The sequence below is a fragment of the Crotalus tigris genome, unplaced genomic scaffold (genome assembly GCF_016545835.1).
Source record: "Crotalus tigris isolate CLP2741 ecotype Arizona unplaced genomic scaffold, ASM1654583v1 scf7180000024513.1755786, whole genome shotgun sequence".
Classification (NCBI taxonomy): domain Eukaryota; kingdom Metazoa; phylum Chordata; class Lepidosauria; order Squamata; family Viperidae; genus Crotalus; species Crotalus tigris.
The window spans coordinates 23570-43016 of NW_024100685.1; the positions used below are offsets into that span (position 1 = coordinate 23570).

Consider the following 19447-nt stretch of genomic DNA (forward strand, 5'->3'; position numbering starts at 1 on the left):
ATGATGCATCCGGTCCCTGGGCCGGCAGTTTGACACCCCTGCCGTACGGAGTCCAATCCGCAAAGCGCATTCTTGCCTTATCAGATTCACCAAATAAGCCATTTGTGCTGGACAGGCGCCACTAATGGTTTATACAAACACTGGTTAGGTCGCTGCTGATGCTCTTAAGAAGCAGACCCAATGGGGGAGCTTCACAGTGGAGGTAGTTAACTAATTAAAATTCAACGCCACCTTCCCCCCCCTTCCCTTTGCGTCCGGCTCCTTTCTTTCCCATCTTGTCTCCTGATTTTGTTTGTTAATGTTTTTATTTGCTGTGTTTTTATAATGGGTGATTTTAAGTTTTTTTTCATTGGATGTGACACAGGGGGCAAAAATTTTGGAAGGAAGGAAGGAAGGAAGGAAGGAAGGAAGGAAGGAAGGAAGGAAGGAAGGAAGGAAGGAAGGAAGGAAGGAAGGAAGGAAGGAGGGTGGGAAGGAAGGAGGGAAGGAAGGAAGGAAGCAGGGAAGGGAAGGGAAGGAAAGGTTAAATACCAGAACTTAAACCTCAGGTGAGTGGGAGAGAAAGGCAATGTCAAATGAGCTTTGAGGATGCTCCAGAAATGGGAATACAGCCAACATGTCCCTTCCCAACTCCGCACCACCCAGGAAGAATTAAAACAGTTAGAAAATGCTCTTTTTTCTATAGTTATAAAATCCATTGCTTCCTTTAAGTAGTGAAATTGACTTCTCACCAATGATAAATGATTGGTCACCTGCCTTAACCATCATGACCAATATAACTGGCCAGGAAGAACAAGGGGGGAATATCCCTCACCCCTTCCTAAACCCATTCACCTTCTCTAGTTCCACAAAAGTAAAGAATGGAGCCAGTTGTGGCAGTGGTTTAGACAGGGGTCCCCAACCCTTGGACCATGGCTTGATACTGGGCTGTGGCGGGTTCGGAACCAGGCCGCAGAAGCGGCAGGCGAGCACGCACATTCCACGTGTGCGAGCGATGGGCAGCAGGAGTGAAGCAGAGTTTCATGCACACGGGAGTGCACGCCGCTTGCACACATAGAGCTGCATGCACAAACGCACACACCTGCCACTTGCACAAACCATGTCCTCTCCTCCCCCTGCTGATCCGCAAAGCTGGAAAAGTTGGAGACCACTTTGTTTAGGCTCCGAACAAGAACTGGGGAAATGTGAGGTCCCGTCCACTCTCGCACAGAAACCAGCTGGGTGAATTTGGGCCGGTCCCCCCTCCCTTTCTCTCTCAACCCAGCCCACCTCATAGGGATGGGACGTTGGGATGAAAAGGGGGAGGAAACAGATTGCCACTTTCAGCTAGGGGCAAAGTTCAAGTCAAGATGCATTTGGCTCAAGACAACCGAAGGTGCTTCCAGGTTCTCCTCCACTAGCTTGCATGGAAAAGCTCCACAGCCACCAAACAGGATCCCACGCAGGCTTTCAAGAGGGCCTCCATTCCATGCTGGGCTTGACTCTTCCAGAGGCCCTCCAGGTGTGTCCCACCGGATGTCCCTTATTGTCCTCAGCTCTCCAGTGAACCAAGAGGTTGGCTGACTCAATGAAAGGAAGGAGACTTCTCAGGAGCTTGACTGTCTACTGTATCTTCTCCCTGGAGCACTGAGAACTTAATTGGCATTAATTGATGAGCAGGTTTAGCGCCTTGGGTACCCTGGAACCTAAAAGGAAGAAGCCAGCAGATGGCATGTTCTCCACCCCGTGCCAGCCAGGTTGCACGTTCTCTCTAGCCAGTTGTTCACCTTCCACCTAGGCCAGGGGTAGGCAACCTTGGCTCGTTTATGACTCGTAGACTTCAACTCCCAGAATTCCTGAGCCAGCACGGCTCAGTTTGGAAACCTCTCCCTTTTCCCTCAGCGTGGCTGGCTCAGGAATTCTGGGAGTTGAAGTCCACGAGTCATAAAAGAGCCAAGGTTGCCTACCCCTGACCTAGGCCATCTCCCATTCTCTCTGCCATTCTCTCCTACCTGCCTTTTCATCACCTAACATCAGGTTCCAACAGAACCAGCAGTCCAGAGCCTAAACACCAACAGCATAGACCATGGTGGGATACCTTTGGCTCCCCTCCCCCTTTTTTGCTGAGAAGATAACATCAAAGGATTGTGTAGAGCAGGGGTGTCAAACTGCCGGCCCATAGGCCAGACACATCACACAGAAGCCGCGCCCACCCCATTGCCAGCAATGGCAAAATAGTCCCGATACATTGCGCGGCGTCACGTGTCTGGTGTAGAGAGAGATCCCCAACCTTTTGAGCACCAGGGACCAGTTCTGTGGAGAGAGGTTTTTCCACAGACCAAAGAGGGCATGGTTTTGTGTGCTACCTGTATCCCACGGATGGGGCTTTGCTTGTTTGTGTGGCACAGTTGCTGGTATGCCACGGCCCAGTACTGGTCCATGGACTGGGGGTTGGGCACCCCTGGTGTAGACCCTGGCATGCTTTGCAGAATGGAAAGTGTTCCAGTTTATGTACTGGGATGTCTCAAACACGATCTCTTGAAGGAGAAGACCTTCCTTCTGCAGATGATTGGAGATGAGAAGGTCCAAGTGATGCCCAAAACATGACACCCAGATGCCTAGATGCCTACCACAATGCACACAAGGTGCATCCTTTTGTCTAATGACTGGGACAGGAAAGCTTGGGCTCACATCAAGATGATGCTCAGCATTAAATGAATACATTGGGTTAGGTCCACCTATGACCCATAAGTTAGTCAATCGCATTTCAGTCTGTCTGGAGGAACCCGGTACACAGCCCATTTGTGCTATGAATCAGGACCAGTTCAGGTTGCTTTGGGCAGCGTGTCTTGAAAACATGCGTGATGCTTAGGAGGTGGTTGAACGAGGTCCGGCCTTGGTTGCAGAGCTTATATATGACATCAGCCTTGCGGCTATTCTTTTCTTCCAGGAGGCAAGGACAAGAAGAGAGCTTTCATTATTTTACTGTTTCAGATGGAGAAAAACAAAAACTGTGTTCACATCTAGGGTGGCTTCAAGTATTAGGGTTGGCTTAAATATTCTAAATCTTCCATCACTATGATCTCCTTACAAACCCATTGCTTAAGTGTGTGGCAATTGTCATCCTTCCAGTTAAATACGCCAGAGGAAGGGCTTATGTAAGCGCAGTCTCGCTCCATTTCTCCATTCTTCTTCAGGATGGTAGGACTCCCAACATCCCAGAACCTGGGAGAAAGAAAGGAGAGTGTAAGACCTAGCTTCACGCAGAGGGTAGAACAGGAGTCCTCAATCCCCCAGGGCCGCGACCCGTTTAGAATCGGGCCACAGAAGTGATGGGCAAGCGTGCATGCGCAGCTCCACTTGCATGCCCGTGGAAAGCCCGCCACTTGCACAAATGGAGATGTCAACGCTGCTAACATTGGATGTTCTTGGTTTGACAACATTTGGAGATGCAGCCATTTTCCTTCGTATGTGTTACTCTTAGAATTAGAGTTAGAATTAGATGATACTGGGGGGGGGAGGGGAAGGAATTTGTATGGGAGTTAGTTAGACATAACAATATTATAATAGTGTGAGAACCAAGGTTTTTTGAAATATGAGATGATAAGAAATGGAGGGTTGGAGAACAGGAGGGAAAGCCTGCATTTCAAGCTAATTGGGGAATGTGATTTATGACTGTTAATTGGAGGAGGGGATTGTGCTTTGTTATTATGTGCTCAGGGGAGGGGAATTCAGACTTTGCCTTCGATTATTGTTAGTGCCGATGCTATGCTACTCAATAAATATTCTTTTACATAAACAATGCCTCGAAGTTCTTCGAAGAGTTTCATTTGTCGGAACCATGACATTACGCCAAAATCTGAATTCCCCTCCCGTGAGGATATAGTATCAAGCACAATTCATCCCAAAATTTCCATGGGTAAGTAAGACAGTTGTTAAGTAAATTTTACCCCATTTTTTTTCTTTCCCAGTTGTTAAGTGAATCACTCCAGTTGTTAACTTAGTCATGGGGTTGTTAAGTGAATCTGGCTTCCCCATTGCTTGTCAGAACATCATCAAAGAGGATCATGTGACCATGGGACGTTGCAACCATCATAAATACAAATCAGTTGCCAAGCGTCTGTATTTTGATCACGTGACCGCGGGGATGCTGCAACGGTCATAAGTGTGAAAAATGGTCATGAGTCCCATTTTTCGGACCTGTTGTAACTTCAAACGGTCACTAAATGAACTGTTGTTAAGTCAAGGACTACCTGTACTGCGATTTTAATCTTTTCCGTATGGTAGGAAACTGCAGCTCTGACTTACACGGCAAGCAGCCTTACTTGAAGAGTGCCGCCAAAAGAGCCCACAAAACTGTGTTTCCTCTCCATCTAGTCTGCCTCAAATTGTTGGAGAGAGGCTGTGTTGCCAGTCAGGAGGAGGAGTCAAGTGCAGGACCTGTCTGGAATCCCTACATAGACACAAAGGGCAAGGTCCAACCCTCCTTGAATACCATTGAACCTTATCTAGTCTTAAGCGGTCTGAGAAGATGCCTGAGAAGTACGCAAGAGAAGAATTACTACTACTACAGTCGTGTTGAGAACACCGAAGCACTTCCAGGTGGACATCACTGTTGCTCAAGGGACGCCCAGTTGGGGGCTCCTTTCATGTCCCCATTAAATCGCCACTAAGGTGGTACCCATCTATCTACTCGCGGCCGCCCACTTTTGAACGGCTGGGTTGGCAGGAGCAGAAGCTCATCCCGGATCGCGGCAGCAACAGAGTTTCAAACGCGAGCCTGCCACTCGCCAGCCCAGCGTCCTAACTTCATAAGCCACCGCACTCTTCCAATAAAGTAGCTCGTTTGAACCCTTCCCGTGTGGCCCTGATTGTTCACGCCTGACACAGGTTTAGTGATCCGCTGCAGGAAGCCCCAGGGGTGGAGTGTGTGGTTGCAGACTCACTGTATTGTTAATCTGGACCCATCGGACCACTGCCAGATGCCCTCATCATTTTCATCGCTTAGACCAATCCAGGCAGACTCATTGAACTGCAAAGAGACGAACTTCTGCCAAAAAAGGAGAGAAGGAGCAGCTTCACAGGGTGGGAATGCCACGTTTGACAAAATGCCCAAAATTAACAATAAGCTGCTCATATTCCTTTGCCAAAAAAAGCCGTGAGGAGGAATCAATATTTGTACATCCAGCAGGAACAAACTGGACTTTTTGAAATCATCTCTATAGAATGCGCGCTCTCTCTCTCTCTCTCTCTCTCTCTCTCTCTCTCTCTCCCTCCCTCCCTCCCTCCCTCCCTTCCCTCTCCTCTCTCTCTCTCTCTCTCTCTCTCTCTCCCTCCTCTCTCTCTCTCTCTCTCTCTCCTCTCCCTCTCTCTCTCTCTCTCTCTCTCTCTCTCTCTCTCTCTCTCTCTCTTTCTTTCTCTGTGAAAGAGATTGAGGTCAAGCATGAGAGAACATAGTGCTCCTTCATTGGTAACATAGTCCTCATTTAGTGTTCACAACTGACGCCAGCAATTCAATCACTTATCAAAGTGGTTGTTAAGTAGGAAACCACGTGACCATGATTGTGCCTTTTGGCTTGAAACTGAAAAGAGTAACGATCAGTTTCACATCTTTGGCTTACGTTCACCTCCTAATCGCTCTCTGGCCTTTTGAAATGCTCGCTACAGTTCTGGACCATTAACAAGAAGGGAATTAATGTTTGTAGATACATTCATTGCAGAGAAAGGGATTAGAAGAGAGTAAGCAGGCCCACAATGGGAATACTGGATACACTGAAAGCAATGTGCTCGTGCTGACCATGGCAAACATGGCTGGCTGCTTACTGGGTGTCTGCTTACTCTTTTCTAATTTCTTCATCTTCAATCTCTCCACTCAGGGGATGGGGGGGGGGGGAATGGAAGGGAAAATGTGTGAGACACAGAACATAAAAGCAAACTAATTGGAATGGTGATCATGTGACTGAGGAATCATGCAATTGTTGTGAACGGTTGTAAATTGGTTATAAAGTTATTTCTTCAGCACTGACATCTCTTCAACCAATTGCTGGAGATTGGTAAGCAAGGACAAATTGAATAGTGATGTAGATAGAGAGGAAGGGAACGGGCATTAATAGAAAGCAATTGTCCCTTTTTCCGATCTTTCAGTAGGCACATCCTATGTACTAAACTTTGACAATTTCAATTCAAGAATAGAGCTGGAAGGGACCTTGGAGGTCTTCTAATCCAACCCCCTGCTCAAGCAGGTGACCCTAGACCAGGGGTAGGGAACCTTGGCTCTTTTATGACTTGTGGACTTCAACTCCCAGAATTCTGAGTCAGCATGGCTGGTTCAGGAATTCTGGGTATTGAAGTCCACAAGTCATAAAAGAGCTAAGGTTGCCTACCCCTGCCCTAGACCATTTCAGACAGATGGCTATCCAATCTCTTCTTAAAAACCTCCAGTCATGGAGCATCCGCAACATCTAGAGACAAGACGTTCCACTGGTTAATTGTTCTCACTATTAGGAAGTTTCTCATTAATTACAGGTTGCTTTTCTTTTTGATTAGTTTCCATCGTTTCTTGTCCCACGTCCTGCTGCTTTGGAAAATAAGTGGACCCTCTCCTCTTCTTTGTGGCAGCCCCTCAAATACTGGAACACTGCCATCCTGTCACCCCTATTTCTTCTTTTCTCGAGACTAGACACACCCAAATCCTGCAACCGTTCTTTGTATATTTTAGTCTCTAGGCCTTCAGATCACCTTAGTTCTTCTTCTCTGTACTTTTTCCAAAGTCTTAACATCTTTTTTGCAATGTGGGGACCAAAACTGGATGCGGCATTCCAGGTGTTGCCTTACTAAGGCTTTACAAAGCGGCACTAACACTTCACGTGATTTTGATTCTATGCTCCTGTTTATACAATTAACCAGTGGATCAACCTGCCTCCAAAAGCGGTGAATGCTCCAACACTGGAAGTTTTAAAGAAGAGACAGGACCGCCATTTGTCTGAAATAGTATAGGGTTTCCTGCCTGAGCAGGGGGTTGGACTAGATGACCTCCAAGGTCCCTTCCAACTTTACTATTATTATTATTATTATACCACCAAGGATTGTATTATTCTGAATTCTAAATTCCCCGTTCTGATCTTCTAATTGAAAAGCCTCCATAATTTGCCATGGATAACTCGGGTCATACTTTTGGAAGACTTCAAATTCCTCGAAGGAGCTTCAGTGTCTAGGCAGGGACATGGAACCTCAGTTGAAAGGGATCTTAGAGTCATCTAGAGCAGGGGTGGGCAACCTTGGCTCTTTTATGACTCGTGGACTTCAACTCCCAGAATTCTTGAGCCAGCCATGCTGAGGGGAAAGGGAGAGGTTTCCAAGCTGAGCCAGGCTGGCTCAGGAATTCTGGGAGTTGAAGTCCATGAGTCATAAAGCGGCCTAGGCCAGAGGCAGGCAACCTTGGCTCTTTTATGACTCGTGGACTTCAACTCCCAGAATTCCTGAGCCAGCCGTGCTGAGGGGAAAGGGAGAGGTTTCCAAGCTGAGCCATGCTGGCTCAGGAATTCTGGGAGTTGAAGTCCACGAGTCATAAAAGAGCCACGGTTGCCTACCCCTGGGCTAGGTCAACCCCCTTCTCAAGACCTATCTCACCATCATCCTTTTCTCCAGGAAAAACAAAAGCCACCATTACAGGTGGGCAGCCTGTTCTGATGGGACTGCATCTATCCTGACCATATTTCTCCACAGATAGGAAGGGCTGAGTCAGTCCTTGCAAATCGTTTGCCCAGAGACGTGAATGCAAAATCCCGGGGGATTTAATACAGTTGAGGCAGCTGCTCAAGAAACTCTAGAGGTGAGTCAGAAAAGGGGGGGGAAAAAACAACGAATGAAACCTGTTCCTCGTCATTTAAGATGGAGACCATGTGGGAATCTCTGGAGAGGCAGAAGTTCTGAGCGTCGTACCAGGTCTTTCTACCGATCGATATGTAGTAGAGGTTCTTCCCAAAAAGCGTCCAGTGAGTGGCAGCCTTTACCGAGCCTTTCTTAAAGATGGATTCTAAGGAAAAGCAGAGATGGGAAAGGATGGCTGGCATCCACGTCACACAATCAGTGTGTTCTTCAGCAGAGGGGAGGGGAGGAGGAGAGGGGAGGAGGAGAGAGGGGAGGGGAGGGGAGGAGTGGGAAGGAGAGGAGAGGGGTGGAGAAGGGAGGGGAGGGGAGGAGGGGGGAGGGGAGGGGAGGAGAGGGAGATGAGAAGAGAGGAGAAGAGAAGGTCGGAGAGGGGAGGGAGAGGAGAGGAGAGGGTAGGAGAGGAGGGGAAGGGAGGAGAGAGGAGGGGAGGACAGGAGAGGAGAGGGAAAGAGAGGAGAGAAGAAGAGAGGGAAAGGAGAGGAGAGGAGAAGAGAGGGTAGGAGAGGAGAGGAGGAGAAGAGAGGGAGAGGAGAAGAGAGGGAGAGGAGAAGAGAGGGTAGGAGAGGATGTCTGCCTGCCTGTTAGTTGTTTTTTAATCTAATCGATGCACACCACCCAGAATCACGTTTGGTGAGGTAGGTGGGCTAAATAAATTAGATAGATAAATGATAGATGATAGCTAAATAGATGATAGACAGATAGGAGAGAGACTTGATTACGATGATAGATATGACAGATAATAGATAATGACGTATAGTAGATAAATGAGAGAGACAGACACAGACTGAGAGAGAAATAGATATACAGATGAGAGAGAGAGAGAGAGAGAGAGAGAGAGAGAGAGAATAGATGGGGGTGGGGCATGTTCAGATTGACCGTGGCCTATTTTTCAGCACATTTTAACTCAGACTCTCTCTGAGCTTTTCCTCCCCTGAGATTAAACACCAATCAAGCCAGGGTCCTTGGCCTGATAAGCTACGTCCCCATTCTGCACCCGCCTCCCCGAGCAAGGGTTGTATCTCTTAGCACGACACCCCCCCCCAGGCTGTGCACTGTCCCACCGTCCTGCTCTGCTCCTCTGGCCTGCCCATCGCTAGAAATTGGAGGGGGGATGAGGATGGGGGGCACTGAGGGAAATTGGTGGAGGGAGCAGGGAGCAGGCAGGGAGTGGGAGGGGGCCCAAGGCTTCCCTGTGACGCTCACGGGGCTCAGCGGGGGCACCCAGGGAACCTTGTTTTGCAGCAAAAGTCATCAAAGCTCATAAGGGCCGGCCAGGGACTGCATCCCCAAGGCTGCTTTGGCATCCTAGGCAGAAACGTGGCTACTTACGATACTTGTTCTTCTTCTCCAGATAAGCCTTTTCTGTATCTTCCTGGTAGTTTGGCAGCTGAATCACCTCCTCCGCAGTGCCCATATCTGAAATAGACAGACAGACTGACAGACTGACAGACATGAGAGAGAGAGAGAGAGAGAGAGAGAGAGAGAGAGAGAGAGAGAGAGAGAGAGGGAGGGAGGGAGGGAGGGAGGGAGGGAGTTAGGGATGATAGGTGATTGATAGATAGCTACAGATGATATATAGATAAAGATAGATAGATAGATAGATAGATAGATAGATAGATAGATAGATAGATAGATAGATAGATAGATAGATAGATAATGATAGGTAGATGATGATAGATAAATAGATAGACAGAGATGGATAGATATGATAGATAGATTAGATAGAAAAGATTAGATAGAAACGGATAAATAGAAATAGATAGATAGATTGATAGATTGATGGATGATAGATAGATAGATAGATAGATAGATAGATAGATAGATAGATAGATAGATAGATAGATAGATAGATAGATGAAGGGAGGAAGGGATGATAGGTGATTGATAACTACAGATGATAGATAGATGTATGATAGATGGTTGATAGATAGATGTTAGATAGATAGATAGATAGATAGATAGATAGATAGATAGATAGATAGATAGATAGATAGATATAGAGAGGGAGGGAGGGAGGGATGATAGGTGATTGATAGCTACAGATGATAGATAGATAGATAGATAGATAGATAGATAGATAGATAGATAGATAGATAGATAGACAGATTCTCACCTGTCTCCAAATGGGGAGCTGAGCCCAGCCCAGGGGACTGGACTCTTCCGTCTCAACTTACCGCTTAGAGCACTGATGGCCGGTTTCCTTAAGGCGTTGGACATGGTCCTCCTAATGGAATTCATGGGTTCTATGTAAGGACTGGGGGGCGCATTAAGCAACTTAATATCTAAAGCGAAGACAGGAGAAAGGAGAAAGAATGCAAAATATTAAGGATTTTATGTACAAATCGACCGAAAAACAGTTTGGGATGTTATGTCACTACATCGGGGTGGGAAGCAACAGCCCTTTTATGAACTGGTGGACTTCCAGAATTCCTGAGTCCGCCATGCTGGAGTGGACACCAAATGAATGGTTGTTAAATTGAGGATTATCAGACTGGGAGAGGTCAACATACATACCGACCCCAAAGAGAGGAAACGCAGCTGATCATGCAGCCATCGTACAGCATCTCTAATTTTCCATGCTACCATCATGCTTATGACATCCAGCACCGATTAGAGCAGGGGTTATCAACCTGTGGGTCGGGACCCCATTTGGGGTCAAACGACCATTTCACGGGGGCCGCCAAGGCTGTCCACCATTTTTTCCCCTTTTCTTTGGTCACACCCCTGGCACCCGGTGATGTATAAGTGGTTGAGGGGGTCACCACAACATGGGGAACTATATCATGGGGTCGCGGCATTAGAAAGATTGAGAACCACTGGTCTATGGGGTTATTATTATTATCATTATTTAATTATTAATAATTATTAATTATCATTATTGCTTTATTAATTATTATTGCTTTATTAATTATTATTAATACTTTATTAATTATTATTGCTTTATTATTAATTATTATTATTACTTTACTATTATTATTAATTTTAGTAGTAGTAGTAGTAGTTGTTGTTGTTAAGCCATCCAGAATCACTGAAAGCGAGTGGGCAGCCATATAAAATTTCTAAACAAATAAAATCTGGACCCCAGGAGTTAAGAGGAGAGAAACGAGATACATCCCTCCTCGCCCTGATGGTGCTGCACATTACTATACAACTGCCAGGTTTTGCACCTGTACGTAAGAAAGCGGCGCTGAACTATGCCCTTCCCAGCCACAACTCTCATGGCTACTTCATCCCTTCCTCCCCAGAGAGAGGTGGGGGGGTGGGGGGAGAGAACTATCTGCAGCCCTAGAAGCTCTCCCCAAGCCTTTCGTTTCCTTGGGGCTGGCCGAGTTGCAAGCCAAGCCATCTCTGCAAAAACAAAAACACTCTCCCCTGTCTGCCCCCCCCCCACTCCTCCATTTAATAACTTGGGCCCCGTCTTGCTCTGCCTGGCTTGTCAGAACCATGGTCAGATAGGTAGGTAGGTAGGTAAGCAGGCAGGCAGGCAGGCAAACAGACAGACAGAGAAGACAACACAAGGCAACACAAGTCAACACAAGACAAACATGGATGGATGGATGATGCATGGATGGATGGATGGATGGATGATTGGTGGAGAGAAAGATAGACAGACAGATACAGACAAACAGATATGGATGGATGATAGATAGGTGGATAGATAGGTAGGTAGGCAGGCAGGCAGGCAAGCAGGCAGGCAGGCAGGCAGGCAGGCAAGCAGACAAGACAAGATAGACAAGACAGACATGGATGGATGGATGGATGGATGGATGGATGATAGGTGGAGAGAAAGATAGACAGATATGGATAGATGATAGATAGGTGGATAGATGTATGTATGTATGTATCGATGGATGGATGGATAGATAGATAGATAGATAGATAGATAGATAGATAGATAGATAGATAGATAGTTGGATAGATAGGTATGTAGGTACATAGGTAGGTAGGCAGGCAGGCAGGCAGACAGACAAGACAAGACAGGGATGGATAGATGGATGGATGATAGGTGGAGAGAAAGATAGATACAAACAGATATGGATGGATGATAGATAGTAGCTAGATAGATAGACAGACAGACAGACAGAGAGATAGATAGTTGGATAGATAGGTATGTAGGTACATAGGTAGGCAGGCAGGCAGGCAGGCAGACAGACAAGACAAGACAGGGATGGATAGATGGATGGATGATAGGTGGAGAGAAAGATAGATACAGACAAACAGATATGGATGGATGATAGATAGTAGCTAGATAGATAGACAGACAGACAGACAGACAGAGAGATAGATAGTTGGATAGATAGGTATGTAGGTACATAGGTAGGCAGGCAGGCAGACAGACAAGAGAAAGACAGGGATGGATAGATGGATGGATGGATGGATGATAGGTGGAGAGAAAGATAGATACAGACAAACAGATATGGATGGATGATAGATAGTAGATAGATAGATAGATAGATAGATAGATAGATAGATAGATAGATAGATAGATAGATAGATAGATAGACAGACAGACAGATGGATAACCTTTATTGTCATTTTTTTTACTGTGGGCACAATGGCACACATTAAGAATGAAATTTAGTTGCTTGCTCTCAAAGTGTACACATACATAACACACATTTAAATATACTTTATACAACATATGAATAGACCCTACACCATTACATATCAGTAACATATAAATATTAATCCCTGCCCATCTTGAATACATTACGGAAGGAGGAAGCTTTAGAGTTCACAAGGTTGATGCTCTATGGAACAAAACTGTGGCTGAATCTGGGTGTTCTGCTTCAGAGACCACGAAGCCCCCTCCTCCCGGAAGGTAACAAGAAAAACAGATCGTGGAGAGGACGTGTAGCGTGTCAGAGAGTCCTGCAGACCCTGCTCAAGCATTGCTTCTATGCCATGTCCTGGATGGATGGAAGGGAGGGAACTGACAATAATCTTTTCTGCTGTCCTCACCACTCTCTGCACCGCCTTCCTGTCCGAAGCAGGGGTGCTTCCAAACCAGACTGTGAGCCCTCCAATTGATCAGAAAGTGCAGACCCTATAAAAAAAAAATTGCACCGCACGCTGCCCACCCCACAGCACCCTGCGATCGCCCCCGCCCATCGCACGCTGGGGTCTATTTGTCCGGTGCAACCAAAGGCCTGGGTCAAACAATGCCTGGGTAAATGAGCAAGGACGAAGGACCAGGGGCCGTGGAGAATGGCCGGGGAAGGGCCAGTGGAGGAGGAAAGCTGGCTGTAAATCGGCAGTGGCTGGGGGCGAAGGGGATGCATCCAGGGCTGGGAGCCTAAACGTCCCATTCTGGACAGGGAGGCGTCTGTTTGAATTACCGGTAGCCCTCAAATTACAACAGTTCATTTAGTGACCAAAGTTACAAGGGCGCTGGGAAAAAAAGGCAGCTTCTGACCGTTTTACACGCTTACAAGCGTTGCAGCGTCCCCACAGCCACATGATCAAAATCCGGACGCTCGGCAATTGGCATGTACTTATTTATTTATTTATTTATGAGACTTATATACCGCTTTTAAGTGCAAGCACTCTCTAAGCGGTGTACACCAGTAAGCAATGTATATATATATATATTTATATTGCCCCCAACAATCTGGGTCCTCATTTTACCTACCCCGGAAGGATGGAAGGCTGAGTCAACCTTGAGCCGGTGAGATTTGAACCACTGACCTGCTGAACACAGTCAGCTAAAGTGGCCTGCAGTACTGCACTCTAACTGCTGCACCACCTCGGCTCTAATGAGGGTTTCTGTGTCCCGGGGACACATGACTCCCTTTTTTGTCACCTTCTGAAAGGCAAAGTCAACGGGGAAGCTGGGTTCACTTAACCACCATGTGACTCACTTAACAACTGCAATGAAGGTCATTAAATGGGGCAAGATTCAGCCAATGGGTCACTTAGTAAGGCAAATTTTGGGCTCAGTGGTGGTTGCAAGTACTCAGGCTTTTTGATTGACCCCCTCCCTCAAATCTCATTGATAAGGCTGTTTATCAAGAGGGCTGCTAAACAAAGAAGGTCAGAGATGTAAAACCAGGCTGGAAGGAGGCATCAAATGTGGACTTAGCTTAGAGTCCTTACGCAGCCACAAAAGGCGTCACCTTGTTCAATGAAAGCTTATCTGGTTGTTCCCGGGAGAATGCAGAATAACAGACTTGGAAGGGACCTTGGAGGTCTTCTAGTCCAACCCCCTGCGCTCTCTCTCTCTCCCCCCCCATTAAAAACCACAACTCACAAGCAAGGGGAACCTCCTGTTTTCATGCAAAAACCAGGATGAGTTGGAAGGGATCTTGGAAGTCTTCTAGTCTGACCCCCCCCCCGCTCAAGTAGGGGACGGTATACCATTTCAGACAAATAACAGTCCAATCGCTCCTTAAAAACCTCCGATGATGGACAGCCCACAACTTCTGGAGGCAATGAACAACTCCATTGGTTGATTGTCTTCACTGTTAGGAAGTTTCTCCTTAATTCCAAGTTGCTTCTCTCCTTGATGGGTTTCCACCGTTTCTTGTCTTGCTTTACGACCACAATAGAGCCCCACATTTCTGTCACTAAGTGAAATGTTCGTTACGTGAGTTTTGCCCCACTTTATGACCTCCCTTGCCACAGGTGCTGTGGTTGTTAAGTGAATCTGGCTTCTGCTGATCAGGTTACAAAAAGTGACCCCGGGACATGGCGACCATCATAAGTACGAGTCAGTCGCCAAGCGTCTGAATGTTGATCACGTGACCACGGGGATGCCGCAACCGTCGTTAAGTGTGGAAAAACGGTCATTACTGCCGTGGTACTTTTGAACGGTCCCTAAATAGACTGTTGTAGGCCGAGGACGACCTGCAGAGAACTTACAGGCAACCGTCGCTGCGATGAAGACGACGAAGCAGAAGACTCCAAACAGTCTGATCACCCGCCATTTCACCTCTGGGGGAATCGCTTTGAATTTGGGCACGTGGATCACTTCCTCGCCTTCGGCTGGAGGCGGAGGAGGCGGTGGCGCAGCTGGTTTTTTCGGGGCCATGGCTGGGGAGAAAAGGAGGAGGAGGAGGAGGAGGGGGAGAGGAGGAAAAGAAGGAGAAGAGAGAAGGAGGAAAAGGAGAAGGAGAAGGAGGAGGAGAAGGAGACGGAGAGGAGGAGGAGGAGGAGAAGGAGACGGAGAGGAGGAGGAAAAGGAGAAGGAGGAGGCGAAGGAGGAGAAGGAGACGGAGAGGAGGAGGAGGAAAAGGAGAAGGAGGAGGAAAAGGAGAGGAGGAGGAAAAGGAGAAGGAGGAGGAGAAGAGAGGAGGAAAAGAAGGAGAAGAAGAAGAAGAGGAGAAGGAGGAGGAAGAGGAGGAAAAGAAGGAGGAGGAGGAAGAAGAGGAGGTGGAAAAGAAGGAGAAGGAGGAGAAGAAGACACGGTCACAAAGAAGGCTGAGCAAGAGACAGTCAACCCGCTCCCTCCAGGCCCCCCCCTCCCCCCGCCCAGCCGGCTCCCTCTCAGTCCAGGCCTTCCTGCATTTTGGGAAAACATCTGGGCAGGTGGGATGCTGGCACATGCTGGGGGGCAGCAGGGAATCAAAAGGAAGGGGCCGCGCTGACCCCCTGGACCAGTTCTCTCCTGCGGCAGCCCTGGGAATAGCACCAGACAGCCCTGCCTCTGACCCACAATTCGGGAGGTGGAAGGAAGCAGCCCTGAGGAAGACGCAAGCAAGAACCCGCCTTCTGATCCACCCACCTGCCTTCTGGCCCTAGAGAGCAGGGCAGGCAGTCTGCCTCAGGGGTCTTGTAGTCCAACCCCCCCCCCCCCGCTTCTGAAGCGGGTGACCCGCCAGGACCATTCCGGACAAACGTCGTCCAGTCCCTTCTTAAAAGCCTTCAGTGTTGAGTTCTCACGGTTAAGAAATTTCTCTATTAGGAAATATTTGTATATTTCCTGGAAATTTTCTATATGCCTGTTAGATACTGCATTGTATATTATGGGACGGAGGGAGGGAGGAAAGAGAGAGAAAGAGAAAGAGAGAGAGGAAGGAAGGAAGGAAAGGAAGGAAGGAAGAGGGAAGGGAGGGAGGGAGGGAGAGAAGAAAGGAAGAAAGAAAAAGAAAGAAAAAGAAAGAAAGAAAGGGAAGGAAGGAAGGAAAGAAAGGGGAGGAAGGAAGGAAAGAGGGAAGGAAAGAAAAAAAGGGAACAAAGGAAGGAAAGAAGGAAAGAGAAAGAAAGAAAGAGGAGAGGGAGGAAGGACGGAAGGAAGGAAAGAAAGAAAAAGGAAAGAAAGAAAGGGAAGGAAGGAAGGACGGAAGGAAGGAAAGAGAAAAAGGAAAGAAAGGGAAGGAAGGAAGGAAAGAAGGAAAGAAAGAAAGAAAGGAAGGAAGGAAGGAAGGAAGGAAGGAAGGAAGGAAGGAAGGAAGGAAGGAAGGAAGGAAGGATAGATGGATCAGCCTTCTGGAGTCAAAAAATGCAGATGACGAACTCCTTTTATGTCTCCTCCACATGGGACACATCAGAGAAGGAAGCAGGGGGTTGACCAGGGGTCTACAGCCACCATCTTGACCCTCACGGACATGCCCGATATGGGTCTCCCCCCTCCATAGGAGGTGGTGGGGAAATGTCTCCAGAAACCATTCAAGGACGAAGCATAAACATCCGCAGGAAGCCCTGCACGCGTGCTCTGAAAGCTACTGAAAACATTTTCCCACCTTCAGCCATCCTCACCACACAGGAAGGAAGATGCCACCACCCCTTGGATGTGGCCAAGCTGCAGCAGGACAACTCCAGAGCCTGCTGGAGAAGACTTGGAGCAGCGCAGAGGGGAGACACCAGCAGGGTCTCCCTCCTGTCCCAAGCATCCACCTTCAAACACAACGAGAAGATTGTGGGACAGGCGCTCCCGGGTCCTGCTGGTTGCTTCGAGGCGAAGCCAGAGAGGGACGTTGGCATTGTAGACCCCGAGGTCATCTCAGTAGACCTTCAGAAGACCGATCCAAGACAGCTGGCTCATCTGTGGCTTGGAGACCAAGACACCCCAGAAGTAGACGCCCAACTGAAGTCAAAGCTGCTACCATATCTTATCTGACTTTGCCGGGGCTTAAAATTGGAAATCTGCTTTTTAAGGATGAAATCCTTCAAGATACCATATAACAGGAGCCTTCAAACTTGGCCCTTTGAAAACTTGTGGACTTCAACTCCCAGAATTCCTCAGCCAGGCACGCTGGCTGAGAAATTCTGGGAGTTGAAGTCCACTCCTCCTAAAGTCTGTATCAGGGGTTTTCAAACTTGGCCCTTTGATGACTCGTGGACTTCAACTCCCAGCTAGCTGAGGAATTCTGGGAGTTGAAGTCCATTCCTCTTAAAGCCTATATCAGGGGTCTTCAAACTTGGCCCTTTGATGACTTGTGGACTTCAACTTCCAGAATTCCTCAGCCAGGGACGCTGGCTGAGGAATTCTGGGAGTTGAAGTCTACTCCTCTTAAGGTCTATATCAGGGGTCTTCAAACTTGGCCCTTTGATGACTCGTGGACTTCAACTTCCAGCATTCCTCAGCCAGGCACGCGTGCCTGGCTGAGGAATTCTGGGAATTGAAGTCCACAAGTCATCAAAGGGCCAGGTTTGAAGACCCCTGCCGTACAAGGTCAAAAACCTTTGGAAATAAGAGATTTTTTTAAAGCCCCCCCCCTCAATTTTTTACCTGCTACTTGTGGTTTCTGTTAAAAGTCCAACGCTATTGTTCACTTATGTTTACTGTCTTCTTCTCCTGTGCTGCTGAATCTTGAGCAAAGTTTTTGTTGGGGATTTTCATTGCTCTCCCCTGCTTCTTCCACCCGCTTGGTCTTCTTGGTAGTCCTCACTTGGGGGGCACCCAACAGCCCTTGACTCAGGCCGCTTGCTGATTGGCTGCTGGGGGTCCTCAGCAAAGCATTCACAATCCCCAGCAAACCTGCAGCTGAAGGGAAAGTGGGATTGTGACCTCATTGGATGGGAGGAGAAGGACACACACACACTGGGTCTTGCATCCAGCTTGGATCACCACGATATTAAAAAAATAAATAAAAAATGTTGAGACTCTACAACAGGGGTGCCGCGGGGCGGTTGCATCGTGCACCACAGCTCCAGCAAAGCAAGAAAAGTTGTGAACATTCACGATACATCATGACATGGCAAATTTGACACCCATGCTCTAGAAAGAGTGCAGAGAAGAGCAACAAAGATGATCAGGGGACTGGAGGCTGAAACATATGAAGAACAATTGCAGGAATTGGGTATGTCTAGTAGTTTAATGAAGAGAAGGACAAGGGGGGACAGGATAGCAGCCTTCCAGTATCTCAGGGGCTGCCCCAAAGAAGAGGGAGTCAAGCTATTCTCCAAAGTCCCTGAAGGCAGGACAAGAAGCAACGGATGGAAACTAATCAAGCAGAGAAGCAACCTGGAACTAAGGAGAAATTTCCTGACAGTGAGAACAATTTGTAAGTGGAACAAGCTGCGTACAGAAATTGATCCTGGGACATGTGTTTGGAAAGGAGAGGGACATTCTCAACTCATAAAAGCAGGTGAACATGAACATTTAACCGTGCAGATATTTTGTGTGTGTGTGTGTATGTGTGTCTGTCTGTCTGCCTATCATCTATCTATCTATCTATCTATCTATCTATCTATCTATCTATCTATCTTCTATCTATCTATCATACCATAGATGATAGATGAGCTGTGATGGCGCAGTGGTGAGAATGCAGTATTGCAGGCTGATTCTGCCCACTGCCAGAAGCCTGACCGGCTCAAAGTTGACTCAGCCTTCCATCCTTCCGAGGTTGGTAAAATGAGGACCCCGATTGTTGGGGGCCAGAGGCTGACTCCGTAAACCCCTTAGAGAGGACTAAATGCACTGTGAAGCGGTATATAAGTCTAAGTGCTATTGCTATCATCTATCAACTATCAACCAATCAATCCATTAATCTATCATCTATAGTTATCATAGATCAGTGGTTCTCAACCTGTGGGTCAGGACCCCATTTGGGGTCGAACGACCATTTCACAGGGGTCGCCAAACAACACAGTCCGCCATTTTTTCCCCCTTTTCCTTAGCTGTGCTACTCCCTTTTATTCTATTGGCTTTTGAAAGCCAATAGAATAGACTCTCTTGAATAGAGTCTAATCCTATTGGCTTTCAAAAGCCAATAGGAATTGTCCAGGCTGTCTCTGCCCTGCTGAGCCCGCCAAAAGTCCCATTCTGCAAACGGTGCTGCACCAGTTGAGTAGTCCTCGACTTACGACCGGTTGAGTAGTCCTCGATTTACAACTGGTTGGGGGTCGCGGCATTAAAAAGGTTGAGAACCACTGTCATAGATGATAGATGTGGCAGCACAGTGGTGAGAATACAGCATTGCAGGCTGACTCTGCCGACTGCCGGCAGTTCGATCCTGATCGGCTCAAGGTCGACTCAGCCTTCCATCCTCCCGAGGTCGGTAAAATGAGGACCCAGATTGTTGGGGGCAAATATGCGGACTCTGTAAACTGCTTAGAGAGGGTTTTCAAAGCACAACAAAGCGGTATATAACTCCAAGGGCTATTGCTACTGACATTATGGGCGCTAGGCTGATAG

The 19447-nt window shown here is 47.6% G+C and overlaps 1 protein-coding gene across 4 annotated transcripts; it reads right to left on the reverse strand.

The window, feature by feature from the left end:
- Positions 1-2947: 2947 nt before the first annotated feature.
- Positions 2948-18082, reverse strand: LOC120303961 (CD209 antigen-like). Of its 4 annotated transcripts, XM_039333951.1 has the most exons (8): positions 17540-18082; positions 15593-15819; positions 14731-14901; positions 10044-10151; positions 9199-9285; positions 7851-8014; positions 4926-5029; positions 2948-3204 (listed from the first exon to the last, which is right to left on the reverse strand). In XM_039333951.1, the coding sequence occupies exons 3-8, from the start codon at positions 14897-14899 to the stop codon at positions 3021-3023; spliced, it is 816 nt and encodes a 271-aa protein (XP_039189885.1). In that variant the 5' UTR covers positions 14900-14901; positions 15593-15819; positions 17540-18082; the 3' UTR covers positions 2948-3020. The 4 variants fall into 4 exon arrangements, with proteins under 4 accessions (XP_039189885.1, XP_039189884.1, XP_039189886.1 ...); XM_039333950.1 differs by lacking the exon at positions 15593-15819; XM_039333952.1 differs by lacking the exons at positions 15593-15819; positions 17540-18082 and adding an exon at positions 15457-15505.
- Positions 18083-19447: the final 1365 nt, after the last annotated feature.

Excerpts from the sequence above, each read along its gene's own strand:
- LOC120303961 (XM_039333950.1), bottom strand. The coding sequence starts at position 14,899 with ATGGCCCCGAAAAAACCAGCTGCGCCACCGCCTCCTCCGCCTCCAGCC. Across the intron at positions 9,286-10,043 it reads GGCCATCAGTGCTCTAAGCG|ATATGGGCACTGCGGAGGAG; the intron begins GTAAGTTGAGAC and ends TGTCTATTTCAG. Across the intron at positions 8,015-9,198 it reads GGAGAAGAAGAACAAGTATC|AATCCATCTTTAAGAAAGGC; the intron begins GTAAGTAGCCAC and ends GCTTTTCCTTAG.